General features: G+C 53.7%; 1 protein-coding gene across 1 annotated transcript; it reads left to right on the top strand.

The window, feature by feature from the left end:
* The first annotated feature begins 5,250 nt into the window (after window positions 1–5,250).
* LOC119112438 (cellular tumor antigen p53) lies at window positions 5,251–14,935 on the top strand. Its single transcript, XM_037236625.1, has 6 exons — window positions 5,251–5,335; window positions 10,948–11,138; window positions 11,905–12,341; window positions 12,842–13,006; window positions 13,570–13,741; window positions 14,042–14,935. The coding sequence occupies exons 2-6, from the start codon at window positions 10,953–10,955 to the stop codon at window positions 14,204–14,206; spliced, it is 1,125 nt and encodes a 374-aa protein (XP_037092520.1). The 5' UTR covers window positions 5,251–5,335; window positions 10,948–10,952; the 3' UTR covers window positions 14,207–14,935.
* Window positions 14,936–18,014: the final 3,079 nt, after the last annotated feature.

Raw genomic sequence — 18,014 nt, 5'->3', positions numbered from 1 at the left:
GGTGGCGCCATGTGTACCAGTGCACCAATACTCACATAAAGTAAATCGGACCCCTGAAAGGGAACGACGTTCTTGCTGGGCCCGATCTGATGCACTGCTCTGTTTGGGACCTTGTTCGCACTCGATCCGACATTACTGTGTATATGACTTCTAAACTGTACACCGGACCGGGTTGAAAATCACTCACTTGATTTAGTACCTCGGATCATCACTCAGACGAATTTCAGACCAAGTTTAAAGCTGATAGTCTGTAATTTTGTGCCGTAGTGATTTGTCTGTCCTGGAACATTTCATGAGAGACGGTTTTTCCATGCATCGCCATTGGCTGAATGTTCAGCATTCTCAGAAAGTGATGGTGCACCCGCGTACCTCCCCCTCCCCCTCCCCTCCCCCCTGTCTACGCCTACGCTGCTCACGAACTTACCTGGCCTGAAACTTACCTGGAACCTGGAACCTGGAACCTGGAACTTACGTGGCCTACCGGCCACGCATCCGCTAAATACCGACAATAACATGATGTTCTGACATTTGTCTCGTTGTTCCTATATGCGATCGGCTGTTTGTCGCCTAACGCTTACACTTTTGCATCTGCCGTTTCAAAAGCATTTGCAGCATGCTCCACACGCTGGGCTTGCCGCAAGTGCACTGTGTGCTTCTACATCCATTATCAAAGACTTAGCGAAACGATGGAAAGAGCTGAACATATTGAAAACTATTGTGATCATATTCAAATTGCGTACTCGTATCTTTGTCATATTTCCTTCGGTCTTATGCGTTCACTGCAGTTCGTCTTACGCGATGACAACGATCAGTTGCCTTGGTCGATCATCTTATCGTTCGCGCCATTTTCGTTCGCGCAAACCTGCCTGTCGCCAAGCGCGTGCGAACAGTCTGGCGCGTCAATGAAGATGTTCTCGTTATTCGGACGGGGAAAGTTTCTCGAGCATCGGAACCTTTCGGCGCCAGCCCATGGACAGAGCACAACTTGTTGCGAGAGACTTGGTCTTTTGGGACGGGGACAGTGTGAGGTCAAGCTAGGAGCAAGCAATTATGGAAAGAAGCAAGGATTGGTTTTTCCTGTTTTGCCCGCTATGGCTTCAGTTATTAGCAAAATGAGGAATATCGTTTCACGAAAAATCGTTGCCGATACCCAACACAGCAAAAACATGACATTTTACCCTCGCCAAGATGGTGATCATGGCACGTGTTTTGATAACAAAACGTGTTCCTTGATTTTCTGGTCTCGGAGCAGAGGCAGCTTGTGATGAGCACTCGACGGCGATCTATGGCTGGCTCAGGCGGTGGGCGGCAAGAGAATTGTACTGCACAATGTACTCAGAATTAAACAAGACACACTCCAATTTAAGGTTCGTGTCACCGCAAGGATTGTTGTAAACATAAAATAAGACTACAAAGTGCGGTTTTCTGTAAAATTCGGCCTTCTGACCTGTCAACAACATAAAAACTAGTATCAGTGGTGAGATCGTGTTCAGAACAATATACTGCTGTTTTCGGCAAACTCTATCTTCATAAGCTTGGAATCGCCGGGGGAGGGTCGCATCAACTCCCTCTTCCCCTGTCAGTCTGAGTTAAGCAAAATGGCGAATCAGGACGATGGTTAAAACATACAGCGAGCATAGGTACTTAAACATGCGTACAACACACACGCAAAGGGGATATTACTATCAGCCACATATTTCCTGAGCGTAACATTGCATGAATCCACACTTTTGCACTCCGATCTGTGGGTGCCAAAGCTCTTCCGTTATGTCACCCTGGTCATAATTCAGCCAGATATTCCGGAGGCTAGACAATCTTCACAAGAAACAGCAAAGTGCACGATATGCTGTCATGTTAACCGAAAGAGTCATCTAAATAACTTGTCATCGTCAATCACAAAAACATATATAATGCACCTGAGCACTTGGCGTGGCAGTGTTTTTGAGACATGAGTGTTTTTGAAGGCGCATTCGCCCCGCCATGAGACTGTCGTTAGTGAAGGAGACACGCACTGAAGCTAATTTTCGACAACAAATTCGATCGACTTAACCTACGATGGCCCTTTGCCTTGGCCGATTTTGGGCCACTACCTGTCGCGAAATCTGATGTATGGCTTAACCACATGTCCCGACTGAGCGGCCAGGGGAAGTCCACGAGTTTACCAGAGATGGCTTGTTGGACTGCCAGGCACTTCTACGGTACTGTCAGAGTTTTTATTTGGCAATATTTTTGGTTTTATACAGAATAGCCATTTTTTGGACTTCACGGTTCCGAAAAGAGCTCCTCCCACGGGGTTCCTGCACCCCTCGACCTTCTCCCACCCCCAACCCCCATTCAACAGCCAGATCCCAATAGAGTTTTCAGCCAAGACTTGAGACCCCATGCATTTCTCCATTGGGGCTGAAGGACCTTCCCTACCCCTTTCAGATTTCCAGTCGGTTACTATCACTACACATGATGCATTGGTCCTCTCTCTGACCCTGAAGGCCCCCTGACCGGGATGGTTGACCCTGGACCAACGCTTACGGTTTCAAAAAGGTCTCAAGAGTAGCGGGTTTAATAAATAGCACATGGGTCCCAGTTCGACGCATTTGGGCTGTAGAGAAAACGGGCATAGGGACCCTGTCCGGTGCTGGTTCCTGACTGACATGAGGCTCTTCCATTAAGGCGCCTGCCGAGGAGGGGGGGGGGCGGTCCAGCACGAGCGAGATCCCGAGATGTCCAACACGTCCGGATGTCCGGTCCGCCGGAATGTGTACCGCGGCGAACCAAGTGAAACCGAGTCAGGGGCCTCGAGCTCTAACATGAAGATAGCGGTGTGCCCGACTGAACTGGCAGCGTTTCGGCCGCGGACGGACTGCCCCACGGACAGGCCTCGCGCGCGTGTGGCGGGGCGCGGTTCTTGGGCGGGGGACAGCGCGCGCGTGAGTGCATTCTTTTTTTGGCGGCCGGGCTGCCTCGTCCGCCGACCCGCCGCAGGCGTGGCTGCCGGCTGGACCGTCGAGCTGGGCAGCCTCTGTGCTGGCCTGTGTGTCCGAGCTCCGCGTCCAACCGATTGCAGATGATTATTCCCACTTATATACAGTGATTGGGCGGAAGCATTGTCTGCAAATTTGGCGGGCGGCGGTTTGTTTGCCGGGACGGGCTGCAATACCGATTGGGGCTTTACGTCTCACCGGCTGCTATGGCTATTTCGATGCGGAATGCCTCTATTACGCATTTTTCAGGCATTAGGTACGTGGGATGCGGTAGTGGTGTGGCCAAGACTCCATCCTAGAATAGAAAAGTCCAGGGATGAGCACTCTAACCACTAAACACCATGCCATCATTGCCCCTCTGCTACGCGAACTGCACCCGTCTCGATAAACTCCAGACTGGTGTCGCTGGACCCCAAAGTCTATACTTAGGCGGTCTTGAAGCGTGAAAGGAATGAAGCGTGTCAAGACTGACAAAGTGGATGGCGAATACAAGCTCGCGATTCTCCCAATTCGTTCAGCTTATCTGTCGCAAACCAGCTTAATGACATACACTCGGCTCCGCTGTTCAGATGATGAATCAACAGCGCCTTTAAGCGCGACACGTGCGTAGTGTTTTGAGTGACGTTTGGCAGGCACTTAAATGCATTCGCAGTCAACGTTTGCTTTTTTATTTCCTATTTACTTGCAAACAGGAGTGCGGTTCCCTTCTCAGTTGCAGGGGTTTCACCCACCGCCGTCACTCGGGATGCAGCATGCATATTTGTGAAAAAGTGGGCCAAAGTTGGAGAGAAACCAGTTTGTCGGCATCTTATCACGGTGCTCTTCGTTGTATTTTCATCGCTCAGCCAACCAGCTTATTTTGGTAAACCGCGCCTGTTTCAAACATATGTAATCGGAGAAAAGAGTAGGCTGGGCCATTAAACGTGTCTCACCAGGGAATAGTATCCGAATTCAGCCGATGAGACAGCCCCACCCCCTCCGTTTGAGAGTAAAGGCATGTGGAATTAAGAATAAACCCGTTTACAGGAGCGTGTGAAAGGATTTGCCATTGGAGGAGCACGGGGAATCAGTCAAATGAAATCATTAACAGTATAGGTTAGCGTGCCAGGAGCTGGAGCTCTATATGCGCGCCTACCTGGAGCAGACATCAAATCAGCCAGCCTTACACATCAGCCATCAATTCCTTTTAAAAAATGAGAAACATCACCAACACAGACAGTAAATAACGGAACCAAATACTTCGGAGAATCTTATCTATAGCCCACAATATCAAACATCACGCGACCCGACAAGTGCTTTCCACGATTACCGTGCAGCTACTGCCGAATAACCAGCTATTCCCGATACCACGAGCCAGAGATCAAAGTTTTGAATTATTTAATGCGCCTGCTGCCAGGGGCGTGTTGACGCGGCAAAGTTTGTGCGCTCAAACAAAACGTTGTCCGTATCCATGCACAGTGGTTTGACTGGGCAGCACTGTCCCGCATGACGTCACTCGTCAGCTGATGCGGACGAAATCAGCTCCGGTAGCCCTCTATCGGGCAATATCCGAACGATCAGGTGAAGGGTTGCGAGGAAGTGGGACGGTATCCCAAACCGTGGATCTCACGCACGCTGGACTTAATAAACACTGGACTTTATGAACACTGGACTTCGTGACTATCCTCTGTCCAAGGGTTTTGGACTTTTCTGGATCTTATGAACGCCAGATGCTGCGATTCTGGACTTTTTGACCATTGGACTTTATGAACTCTGGACGTTTCAATGCGCATCCCATGAAAGCAGTCTGCCTGGACTTACAGCGGTCCGTCAATCAGATGGAATTTGAAGGAGCAGATCGGTGAAGCCCAATTGGGGCCCATTTGGGGTGCTTAAAAAGGTCCCACCTGGGCTAGTCATACGGGTCTCATCTGGGCTGGTTATCTGGGTCCCAGCTGGGCATATCCATGTGGGACCTAGCTGAAAATACCCACATGGGTCCCAACTGGGTAGCCCAAGTGGGCCCCATGTGGGTCACACTTAGGCCCCACATGGGACCCAGCTGATTGCCCATGATATGCCCACATGGGACCGAAGTGGGCAGCCATGACCAGCCCAATATGACTGCCCATCTCGGGTCGTTATTGAGCACAGTTGAACATTCCGGCTGTGGACGCTTAGTACATATTCTCGCGGACGTGTTGTGAATCCGTCAGCTAGAACTCCTCGGTTTACCTTGAGATATTTTGTCAGGAGAAGTCTCTAGCGTCATGGAAATACGTAAGCGCTAAAACGCGTGCCATTTCGCGCGCCAGAAACGCCCGTGCACGACATTTGCTGAGACTGCGGGGACGCCGACTTATGTGAGGGAGATTTGGGTAAGTGCAGCGCTTGCAAGTTTTCGAAATTTGAAGGTTTCATTTTGAATGAGAAAACTTGCTATTATCTTGCTGGTTCATAGCATATTGGCAGCGCAGTTCTGACTTCTAGGTTGCCGGTAAAGAGAATGCTTCACGTTTGAAGATTTTGAAACAATCATATAATGGAACAAGCTCGATTACAATTATCGGCATACTTTGCTTTGGGCGGCACAGTTCCTTTTGTGGTTAATGTGTGCCTAAATTTAGACACTTTCAAGGAGATGTCAGATAGAGCTTTATAGATTTGTATTGCTGGCCTTTCATGTAATACAATAATTTTTAAAGTTGTTATCCAATCAGTTTTGAATGGGTATCTTTTTGGTATCAGCTCATGGCAGACAGCACTTGTGTGAGGCATGGTACCCACTATTTGGTGATTAAATTCTCATTTTCTGGCAAAAGTTGGCAGTAATCTCCTTGGCATCACCTGCACAGATGCTGTTGCTGGCTGCAGACCATGACTGTCAAGGGCAAAAGAATCAGCATTTCATGGCCAGTTTGATGGTGTTTGCTCTTTGACATCTACTGATTATGTGTGATGCTTTACTTATGTTTGGCCATAACTGTCAGTTGTGTCAATGTATGTAATGAAGATGCAAGCTATCTTGAATAGCTATCCATCCTTGTTTTGTTATGCATGTCATCAGCTTTGGTGCCTTCAGGGTAAGTAGTAAAGGAGGGCTGTTTATTTTTGTATTATATCCAGGTTGTAGTAAACAGCTATAAGTGCTTAGATCTATCCCATTCCTGACACTTGTATGACAATGCTACCAGTAACCCACCATCACTGCTAGCAGAGACAGGCAATATGGTTGAGTGATAGGTACAAAAGTTGAAGTCAGTCCTTAACCCTTTGTTAGAAGAAGGTTTAACTCTTCAAGAGTACCCAAACATGCAACTGGTGTGTTGTCTCAGTACCATGTCAATTTCTTGATGTATATGACAGATGGGCATGGAAGGGTGTTGGCTAGTATAGTAAGAGTGGAACTTTATGCCTCTGAGGGTACATGGCCTGCAGTATTAATCTGCCTGCCCTATCCAAAATGGCACAACTGCATTGCTAAAAGCCATTGAGATGGTGCTAGGAAGGATCCTGCGGCTACTACCACTCACAAATGCTTGTGTTGGTGCCCAGTGCTTTTTAAAAAGTTTGAAGCTTTGTAGTCATTGTTATGCAAAACAAAATATAGAAATAATGTCCTGTGAAATGATGCATTCTAAGTGAGCTAATGGTTATCAAATATATGTGTTTTGTTTTAAAATGCATTTTCTAACCCTATTGCTTACACCACCTTTTCATTGCAAATATTAATGGACTGATTAACATGGAAATTAAAAGATGTCAGCTGTGCAAACAATGGGTGTGCAAGTGTTATGTCCTAGGCATAATGTTGGACTCATGGGATGTATTGATATTATTGGCTGTGCTTTGTAATATTTGAACAATACACAATTGGGTGTTTAAGACAATATGAAGCAATGCCCATGTCTCACTAGAAGTAATAGAGCTCACATTGTCTGATACAGCAGGGTGATGTGGTGTTGGCTATGTGCTTAAAAGGGGTATTGCCATATATACTGGTTTGCTCAGCATCCCATAATTGCTCCCTCTCATGAATGAAAAGTTAAGCTGCACTTACTCAGGGCAGATTTGGCCCTCGACTTCAACCGGCCGTCCTTACCTCCAGTCTGCAGCCGCTCCGGTCTGCACACGCGACCTTGGCCAGGTCACGTGGACAATGGCCCGGAGGCATAAACATAGCCGGCTGCGCCGTGCGCCCACGCGGCCGCACGATCACAACAGCGCATTACGGATCATTGCAACGATAGCGCTGCGGCGCCCTCCGCAGGCGGGTACTCCGGCGTAGTGGCACGAGCTCGTCCCTGGCCGACCCAACCGCACGGTCTGCCGGCTCAGGCGCGTCTACAGCCGCGCCAGCACCGTCCTCTGCATCCGGTTGGCAGTCCACACATGACACGTACGTCGGCGGCCCATCGTCGGCGCTGTCACTGTCCCCGTCGCCGTCTTCGCCCCCTGTGCACCGAGGCCGATCGTCTCTCACGTGCCACGGCACTCCGTTGAGCTCTACCACCTGCCGCGACACCACACCCGTCACTGTCTCGCGACGCGACACTTCCGTGCAACGCGTGCCTCGGCGACGCATCCACACTCGGTCCCCAACTCTGAGCTGCGCACCGTCAGACACGGGTGGGCGTGGTTCCCCAGGCGGCACCTGCGCGGCGCAGGGGGCGCCACACGCAGAAGCGGGATGGTCCGCAGTCGATGATGGTGAAGGAGCTCTGTCCGTTGTGGGACGACGCCAATGGCGATGCGCTGCCACGTGGCAGCCATGCCGAGCGAGCCATGTCGCCATCGCACCAGCGCTGGGTCGATCGAGCGGCACGCATCACAGCTCTCCACTACCGCACGTGCTACGGCTCACGTGATGTCACGCGACACGTCACGGCGTCAAGTACAGCGTTCGACGGACCTGGGTGATCCGCCCGCTCATGCGACTCTCGGACCGACGCGCGAAACACGTTCCCCACGCCACCGGCGGCATGCGCCGCGTTTTCACCGGGCGGCGACGGCTCGCCCACAGGAGCCGCACTCGCATCACGGAGCCACACCTTGGGCACGCGCGTCAGCGCGTGGGCTCAGCTCTCCGCTGATCGCACGAGCGCCACCGACAACCGCAGCCGCGACTCACTGACCAGCTGACAGACGATTTCGACGCGCCGCCGGATTAGCAGCTCGCCGTGTGCCTTGGTGCGGAGGCGCGCGCGACCACTGATGGCGTCATCAAGCCAGCGATGAACGGTAGCCGAGTCGGTGCGGAGGCCGATTGTCCGTGCTCCCCAGGCGACGGCCAGGTTGACGCCTCGGATGGCCGCGTCCAGCTCGGCCATGTTGATGTGCATGACTTCATCCCGTCTCAGCCACCACGCGTCCTCGATGACGCCACCGTCCGCCGACTCTACCACGACCCCCGTGGCCAGAGAACTCGCGTCCGTCCAGATGACCATGTCTTCACCCTCCACGCACCACGGGCCACGGGTCGGGTCGTCACTGTTCAAGCGTCCTGCGGCGTCCATCTGAGCGCGCAGCGCTACATCCTCGGTGACGTCATCCCACGTCCGCGTCAGTTGGTTCACACGCCGTTTGAGCCAGGCCGCTGCAGGCCAAAGCCATCCGCACACGGGCAGACGTGCGACCAGTCGCCCACACCGCGCAAACACGGCACGACGCGTCACGCGAGCCGGCGGCGCGCCCACCGGGTTGTCCCGCACCCATCGCAGTCCTCCGTCTACTGTCTAGACGCGCAGGCCCAACAGCCGCGCCCCGCTGGCCGCTCGCTCCGGAGGCTTACAGTCTAGCCCAAACTCCGCGAAGTGGGCCACCACACGCTCTGCACCGAGCACATCTTCATTTACGAGGAGACCATCCACGTATGGGAGGACAGCACGCTGTACGTCCGGGTCCTGCCCCAGCACGGACCGCACATTGGCCTTCATCACCAGAGGGGCGATGTGCAGGCCGAAACCCAAGCGCGTCAAACAAAGCTGCTGGCCCCGAATCATCATAGTCTGGAGCGGCCAGAGCCGCTCCTCTACATGCACCTGCAGGTACGGACGCTTGAGACCTACCACCGCCACGTTAGCACCGTGGCGGCGCCATCTCCGGAGCTGATCAGCACGCACGTCAGTGTCGGCTGTGTGGGCCGTCACAAAACCGCCACGTTAGCACCGTGGCGGCGCCATCTCCGGAGCTGATCAGCACGCACCTCAGTGTCGGCTGTGTGGGCCGTCACAAAACCGCCACGTTGGCACCGTGGCGGCGCCATCTTCGGAGCTGATCAGCACACACGTCAGTGTCGGCTGTGTGGGCCGTCACTAAACCGTTCAGCTCGCGGCAGTCCATCACCAGGCGCACCTTGGATTTGTTGCATATCTGCACGGCCATCAACGGTACCAGCCCCCTCGCCGTCCCACGGCGACCCTCATCATACGGCACCAGCCAACCCTGTGCGACCCACGCGTCCAACTCGGCGTCATACGACGAGCGGCTGGCGGCACAGCATATCGGGCGACAGTGTTCGTCAGACACTCCGGTCCCACGTCGTCCGACCATTTCCAAGCAACGTTCCTCTTCTACTCCGCCGCGTCAAAGCACACACTGAAATCCGGGGCGTCCACGCTCGGCGGCACACGACACGCGGACCCACAAGAACGAACCTCAGACGGGGACAGTACGGCCACACACCCCAGCGCCGAGACGCCTGCCACCCCGAGGGCCATGTCCACCCCCAGCGGCCGCTTCCCCACCACCACCGTCTCGAGCGAGGCGCGACGGTCCGTCGGTACCTCCACAACCACACCGCAGACCCCGCAGCACCGCAGCTCACCTCCACTGATGGTAGTCACTCATACCCGCCGCGGCCTCCACCGCGCGCAGAAGGGAGCATAGATGATGTTTTCTGTGCTGCCGGTGTCAATCAAGGCACTGCACTCCCGGCCATCCACCCTCAGCCGCATGGCGGGCAGCGCACCGCTCAGTGCCGCGCAGGAGAGGACGGCGGTGCTGACCCGTCCCCTCCGGCTCCGTTTCCCTGGTCACTGCTGGCACCTCGCCGCGACGTGACCGGGCTCTCCGCAAGCCCAGCAGCACGGGTGACGCGGGGCGCGTGGTGGTTGACTGTGCGACGACACACGGCGCTGGCCGGGGGGACGGCGCCGCGGCCCGTCGCGGCACCGCCGCCGCGGAGACCCGTTCATCACTGAGAACGGCACGAGCACGAGCCAGGACGGTGGTCAGGTCCAATCCTTCAGCCTTGGAGCCGGCGCGGACGATCTGGCGGACGGCGTCCGGCAGCCCCGCGACGAACGCGCAGGCCAGCGCGCGCTCCGGTAGTGCACCGAACAGGTCCGCCAGCCGCCGGAGGTCGGCCAGAAACACGCCAGCCGCCTCACCCGGCATCAGTCGTCGAGTGGCGAACATCTCGTAGGCGGCGTACTGATCGAGGGCAAACGCGGAGTATAGTGCGCCCCGCACAGCCTCCAGGGAGCAGCGGTCGGTCACCGGCAACTGCGACCAGACGTGGAACGCGCCGCGGGCGAGGCGCAGAGGTATGACCGACTCGACGGCCACCCTCTTCAGCTGGCACAGCATCTCTGCACGCATCATCCCGCTCACGACATCACCGGTCCCGTCGTACTCGGAGATGAGGCGAGCATCGAATGTCGGTGCTGCGGCTGCCGGCTGGTGAGCGGCGGCAGCTAGCGTCGCAGCAGTAGTCGCTTGAAGACTTATTGTCGCCGTCACCCCGCTGGTCATCACGAGAACTTGCACAAACGGGTCCGGAACACCCGTCGCCGGAATGCCGAAATGGCTTGTATTCGAATTACGATTCGGATACTAAATGCGCAACAACACCCAGCACTCGCTCGGGTCAGATTTAACCCGTGACCTCAACCGGCCGTCCCTACCTTCATCCCAGGAATGTTTGCTCTGCATAGGACATATCTCACTGGGAGCAGAAATGTTAAAATGACTCCATCTGTTTTTCCAGCCACCATGTCATCAAGTGAGACAGACCCAGACCTCTTGCTATTGCCTAAGCTTGAAGACCATGATTTTCATGAAGCACTAAGAACTGCACTTCCCATGCTGAACCCAAATGACTCCAAGGACTTGGAAGATTTTGCCATTTCACTGGTGAATCCTATGGAAGAGTACCTGCTGCCTGAAACAGATCATCAGGTGAGATGATACTTATGCCAGCCATTTTTCTTTTAAAGTAAGACATAATTGGACTGGCATGTGTATGGCATGTAGAATGGAGCAATTTGCTTATTATTTTCCAATTCTTCATGTTTGTTTTGTCAGCTCATCTGTAGTTGTCACAATATGCTAATACTAGTTCGACCTCCATCTTAATGTACAGGAATGGGCACATTCCAGCAGTGCCACAGTACACTGTCACCAAAGTGACACTAAAAGAGCTGTGTGCAACCGCCTCCTCCGTTATATATCATGTTGGACCCAACAAGTTGCAGATAAATTTCAACACATAGGAACTGGCTGAAAATGGAAAGGTGTACAAAGGGTGACAATACAATTCTTCAGATACATATGAATTGAAATTAAGCATAATTTGTAAGGTGCTCTACTTCATCAAAGCTTATTTATTCCAAATGAGCTAGTGGTTGGTAATTCAGGTGATCAATAGTTTTTTGTTGGGGGGGGGGGGGGGGGCAGGGTAAAACATATCGGAGATTAAGCAAGCATTTCACATGCCCCTTATCGTTTGAATTGACACCTGGGTTTAAAGGGATTGTCTCGTAGTGCAAGGTCTTCTCACACTCCACATCCATGTTAATTGAAGTTTGGTGCCTGCTGTATGTCCAGTTTTCTCATGAGAGTTTGTTACCCTTACTGTGCATCTGATCCAAGTCACACCAGCATGCCAAATGTTGGTATGGGCGGACGTGCGTGACTGCTGTGGAACTGACGGGCGCCGCGGCAGTCGCCGCCGCCGGCAGCTCCGGACGCCTGCGAAGCCGCCGAGCTCGCGCCGACTGCGGCCCCGACGGAGCAGCCGCCGGCTCGCGCTGCCCCCGGCGCCGTGCCCGCGCTAGAGAGTTGGCCCGGCATGTACAACTTCGGCGTGGCGGTGAAGACGCCGCCGTCGGCGGCCGCCGGGCGCCAGCTGCCGTACGTGTACAGCGAAGCCGCGGCCAAGCTGTACACGGACGTGATGGTGGCCGTGCCGGTGGCGTTCCGGACGGCGGCCGGCGCCGATCCGCGCGTGCTGGTCATCCGCGCCACGCCCGTCTACAGAGAGCCGCACCACGCGCAGACGCCGGTGCGTCGGTGCGCCATCCACCGTGACACAGAGCACGCCTTCAACGCCGGCGAGGAGAATCTGCTGCACGTGCTTTGGTCCGAGCACCCGCAAGCCAGGTGGGTGACACTGCAGAGCGCTCACCAGGGGTTAGCCTTCTAGCTGTGTGGTGCCAATGGCCACCCACCATTATGGTCAGTTGCCGGCCTGACTGGATGTCCTTTCCACCGGTGTTAGATGCCCTGGAGCTGTGCCATGGTGCGTAGTTTAGTATTACGGTGTGACTCTTCGTGTCATTGTCTGGTTCTTTTGGGAGTTGGTTTGCCGGCTATGCGACCTGCATATAGCGCGGGCCAGTTGCAAGCCACATGCCTCGTTCTGTCAAAGTGACGCGGCACAGTGCTCGGTTGACAACCTGCATCGCATCGTTTTGAATCGTGGTGGCCGGTGACTGACTTCCAACGGCCAACCGCACCGCGTCACGTCGCCAGCGCGTCAGCGCGCAGTAGGCGGCCCGACGCCACGCGTTCGGCGCGCTGACCAGTGGCCGGGGTGAGAGTGCGCCAGCGGTCAGCGTCCCAGGCTGGGTCATTGATCCGGTCCCCGGTATGATTGCCAGCTACGAGGAGAACCAGGAGCGACGCAGCGTGACTGTGCCGCTCGAGCGCCCGGCGCCGGGCACCGCTGACTACCAGGTGCTCTTCAAGTTCACTTGTATGAATACATGCGTCGGCGGGATCAACCGCCGCAGACTGATGGTCGTATTTACGCTGGAGGAGCTCAAGTGAGTGGGACAGGGATGGGCGACATGGCCGGCCCCGTGCCCGCAGGGAACACGGGGCCGGCCTTGTCTGTCTCTGGTTTTGTTGTGCATCCCAGCCCTGGATTCGTGAGTCAACCTTCAGCAAAGCACTCTAGGAGTTATGCGCTCATGTGCTCTGTGCGGCCATGTTGCGAGGTAGGAAGGGAGCAGAATTGATGGCATAATGCAATAAAGTTTCGCGTCGAACCTGGAGGATGATGGCAAAAAGGTTCGTGATGTTTGCAGTGTTTCCTGGGCGGCGGAGTGGTTGTCCTCGTGTTGCAGTCTTATCTTCTGTAGAGATGGATGTCCGTATGGTTTAGGCGATCCACTGTGGTCCTTTCTATGGTGGCGGTAGCGCAGCCCCACTTCACTGCGCCCGTTGTCGGCCACGCGTTTCTGACGCGCCTGAAAGTCATCCTATCCCGCTTTTTTGTGTTAGTGGCGACTGGTACCTGAGCGTGCTCGGCTTGAAGCGCTGGCCCACCGCCCGCGCGTGGCCGTCTTATTGCGTGCCGGCGCTCACCATGCCGCTGTCCTCGCAGCTCGGGCGTCGCGCTGGGCCGCCAGGCCATAGAGGTCAAGGTGTGCCGGTGCCCGCATCGCGACTGGCGCGCCGATGAGAAGCGCCGCGGCCAGCAGTTCAAGGTGCCGGTGAAGAGGCGCCGCGAGCCGTCGCCGGGGCCCGGCGGCCAGCGCGGCCGCTGGATGGTCGAGGTGAGCGCGGCCGGGCGGCCTGGGCGGCGGCGTCGCCGGGCCCGGCGGCGCCCAGCCAGCGGCTCTTGCGGCAGCGCTGCAACGGCCGCTGGGCGAACAGGGGACGGCGGATTGGAGAGACCGTGCGCTGCATGATTCCAGTCGGTGGCTGTGCTGCTGCGGGGTGGCACGTGCTCGGCTGACGGTTAACTACGTCACTTGACCGGTATTCATTCACCGCTGCAGAGGTTTCGAGGTGAGGTTGGCCGGCCGTTGGCGTACGGACACTGGCGCCGCTGACCGACGCCTCTGTGCCCGCAGGCCCACAGCGAGGCCATGTACAACTACTTGGTGACGGTACGCGACAACCTGGAGCAGTACGACCGCGACCGCGCTCTGGCTGGCGAGCATGGCCCGGCCGGCGACGGCACGCCCGTCACTCTGCACCGCCTGCCCACCATGCCCATCAGAGCCGAACTGGAGTAGGAGCCGCGGGACTGGCGGCGTCACTGTGGCGGCGGAGGGGATGGGAAGGCCTCGGCTCGCGGAGATTGAAGCCAGCTCTGCGAGCTCCGCTTGGTGGTGTGATTCGAGATTGGACATTCCGCGTGCGAATGGGCTGTGGCGATACCTGTGTCTGTAGGTGTGTGGAGGGATTCCGTAGGCAACAAAGGCGTGCCTGTGCCATTTTGGCCATGATTCCCTGCATGTGTTGTATGCTTGCATTTGCATCAGTTTTGTAGACCAGAGTATTGTTGTGTCTGTAGTGTAAAGGCAGCAGTTGAAGTAGTAACATCTGATAGGGATTATCTGGCTGTTTCGAATACAAGGCTGACTGAGGAGGCTCTAAGCGATTGATTTTCTTTATTGCGTGGCCGCGGCGGGCGGTGACGGTCCGTATAGACTCCGTTATAAATGCGCTTTGTTCAATGGATGGATTTCACGTTGGACTTTGATTTTTGTATCTTAATTTTGAAACTTGCGACGTCACGCGCAACGTTTGGCTCAGTTGGCTTCAGCTGAGTTGGGTTGCATTTAATCCATTATCTTCACTTCGCGCGGACAGCTAACTTACTCTGATGTTTTGATATTCGGCGCTATGTCGGCTGTGTCGCGCTCGAAGCAGCCGTAGTTCTGATCTGTTCAGCGTAGGGAAGTGATCCCATCGCCATTTGTCACCAACGCCGAGCCCCGGAATAAACACGTTATTGTCAGTAAGACGTATTTGGACGAGATGTGAAATCGCGCCTCAATACTCGCTGGGCGTGCGGCAGAGCCTTGCTGGGCGTGCGGCAGAGCCTCGCTGGGCCAGGCCGAGAACAGTATCGGGAGGCTGCCGTAAAAAATGCAGCATATCAGCGTAAGAGAATACCGGTGCAACTGACCTCTCGTGCATCAAACCAGGTCATCTGATCGCCGTGGGCAAACCCAAGCATCTTCTGTCTGGGGGGGGGGGGGGGGGGATTCAGCGTAATTCAGCGACGAGCTCCGATTTCTCTGAAAACACGCCAGATGTTCAATTACTGCACGAGCACTTGTAAAATGACGTTTATTTTACAACATCATGCGACCCTCAAGGTTATACAGAAGGTCAAAGGACGGGAAGGTCATATAGAAGATCGAATAGGAGATCAAACTCTGTCACCAAAAATTAACCGAGGAACCAGCGGACGTCAAAAACTCCTGAACTCTCAAGGCCATCTTTCAAGATAAAGTGCAGGCTCAAAGGACGGGGGATTCCAAGTCACCCCCAAAATAAACGTCAAATTTCGCCCTATGGGTACCAGTATTATCACTAGCGCATGAACTGGCGTCATTCAAACAGCTTTGGACTCTCAAGATTACCTTTCAATATCAAATTCATGCCCAAAGGACGGGAGACACCACATCAACAAAAAACTTGTTGGCCGATTTCACATTTACAAGCATCACAATACTCAACATCGCAAGCACGAACTTGACCTCGAAAGGTCACCTTCAGAGTTAGAGATTTTTGAACGAACGCCAGTTCATGCGCTAAGTGATTATTCTGGTAATTAGAAATCCGAAATTTGCCGGTACTTTTTCGTGGTGTGGAGCCCCCGTCATTCGAGCCTGATTTTGACCTCGAAGGGTGACCTTGAGAGGTCAGGAGCTCTTGACGGACGCTAGTTCCCTCTTTGATTGATATTCTGGTGGTTGAAAACTTGAAATCAGCTGGTGTTTTTTGGTGACATGGGATTCCCCGTTCTTTTCCCTTGCATGTAGCCTGGAAAAACGTTTCTGAGCGTAAATCTTAACTTGAAAGGTAGCCTTGACGGTCTGCAGTTTTTGACGGGCGCTTGTCCTTCTTATGGTAAATATCTTGATGGCTTAAAATTTGAATTCGGTCGATCATTTCTTTGTTATATGGAGTCCCCCGTACTTTGACCTTGCAGTTGTCCATGAAGGCTCTATGATATTGCAAGATGAAGGTAATTTTCGGTGTTTTCGTGCGATGATTGACCATTTGCCGTAGTTCAGAAAATCGTAACTAGTCGCTGAATAAACCGCAAATTTCCGGGTATGCGAACAGTGACTACGCAAGAGACGATGACTTAACCCACCCCCAAAAGCAAACGAACAAATTTCTTTCCTAGTTTGATTCAATTCGTTTCCTTAATTTGGAAAGGGGGCCGGAAACCCTCCTCTAACGAATAGAAAACAAGACATCCGGCAGGCGTACACTATCGTGCGACTGCGCGCGGAATGCGGCCAGTACCACCTCGAGGATATCGCTCCTGACTTATGAAAAAGTGCAATTTCAAATTTATGAAAATATACAGGCATTCAGTATCATTTTTCAAAGTTCTGCAACAGGCATAGAGTAGACATAGGCATAGACGTTTACTTAGACTATCTACGACGGACTCCTGGCTATTCAAGTCCATTGTCACAATATTCAAACAAAGAGTCGGTGGCGACAAATGCAAACACACGCACACAAACACACACACACACACACGCGCGCGCGCGCGCGTGCGCGCGTGTGTGTGTGTATATATGTGTGCGCGCGCGCATACATACATACACGCAGCTAACAACTATGCTCACAAATACGCACGTTTGTGCATGCATGCACGGCTCAGACCATTCCGGGGTCATCGTGGACTGCGAAGTATTGGATGGCGCTTCAATGCACGGCCAAACCCCTACACAATGGTCACGTGTCATATCAGGTCACGGGAAGTACAAGCGCCTCCTTTCCATCTCGTACGTTACCTTAGGACGAACAAATTTTCACCCTGCCGAATGTGACGCTCTCGGGTTCGAGATACCTACCGGGACTCACGGGCCAGCGCTTCTGGCTCACCAGTACGTAGTACCTTGCGAAGGAAAAGTCAACGTGCGGTATAGACGAGGCCGTTCGCAGACAGCCAACCGAGTTTTTCCAGCAGATCCGAAACGTGATATAACTTTTTTATCACGCCCGAGGATTAGGTTTTCTGCAAAGTTAATGTTTTTTTGTGTTCTAAAAATATCGTTTGAACACCATTTCCATAAACCGAAAAGCAGTGTAGGATCTGCGAAAGGACCAAGCGGCTCACTAGCGTGGAGAAGGCGCTAGGGAGCATGTAGTCACTCAGATGTGATAGGCCAGAGAGAGACCTAAGCAGCTTCCAGTGACGAAAGAAACGTTGGAATTCCAGCTGAGATATGGGTGAAATGCCGGTTATAGATTTTGCATCCCCAAGTAGGGGAAAGCTCGTGCTCACGGAGGCTTACAGTGAAGTTCGGGTGGCTGCGCAGGTTTTGTAGGATCCGAACAACATTAACTGGGTTTTCCAGTTTTTTTTTTAACCGTTGGCGCGAGACCAAACAATTATAGGCCATTGTGTTTGTGACTGTGCTCCATCTGCGTGACTATATTCTGAAAGTGACTTTTTTGCCGCTCACTAGAATTTGGGTGTCGTCCACATATTGCAAAACGACCGTATTCTATACGAAGATGCTAAGGTCATTCGCGAAGATGCAGTAGAGTAGGGGGTCTGGTGCCGATCCCTGAAAAACTTCCGTGCTGTTAGGCAGCTCAGTACAGAGTTTGTTGTTCCTGAAACGGTCAGATGTGCTCGCACCCTGACCGTTTTTTTTCTTCTTTAGGCAAGCCGAAAACCAGAAATATAGTTGTTGCGCAGGTGTAGATGTGTCAGTAATTCAAAATGGTCTTTTGCATCGAAACGTTTACTTAAATTAAGCAAGCAGAGCGGTGACACGTCTCCGCGGTCGTTAGCAGTTAGCATGTGGTCGTATGCACGAGCCAGAGCGGTTTCCGTGG

Source organism: Pollicipes pollicipes, unplaced genomic scaffold, assembly GCF_011947565.3.
Source record: "Pollicipes pollicipes isolate AB1234 unplaced genomic scaffold, Ppol_2.1 Scaffold_7261;HRSCAF=8764_pilon_pilon_pilon, whole genome shotgun sequence".
Lineage (NCBI taxonomy): Eukaryota > Metazoa > Arthropoda > Thecostraca > Pollicipedomorpha > Pollicipedidae > Pollicipes > Pollicipes pollicipes.
This window is presented reverse-complemented; position numbering and strand designations above follow the sequence as displayed.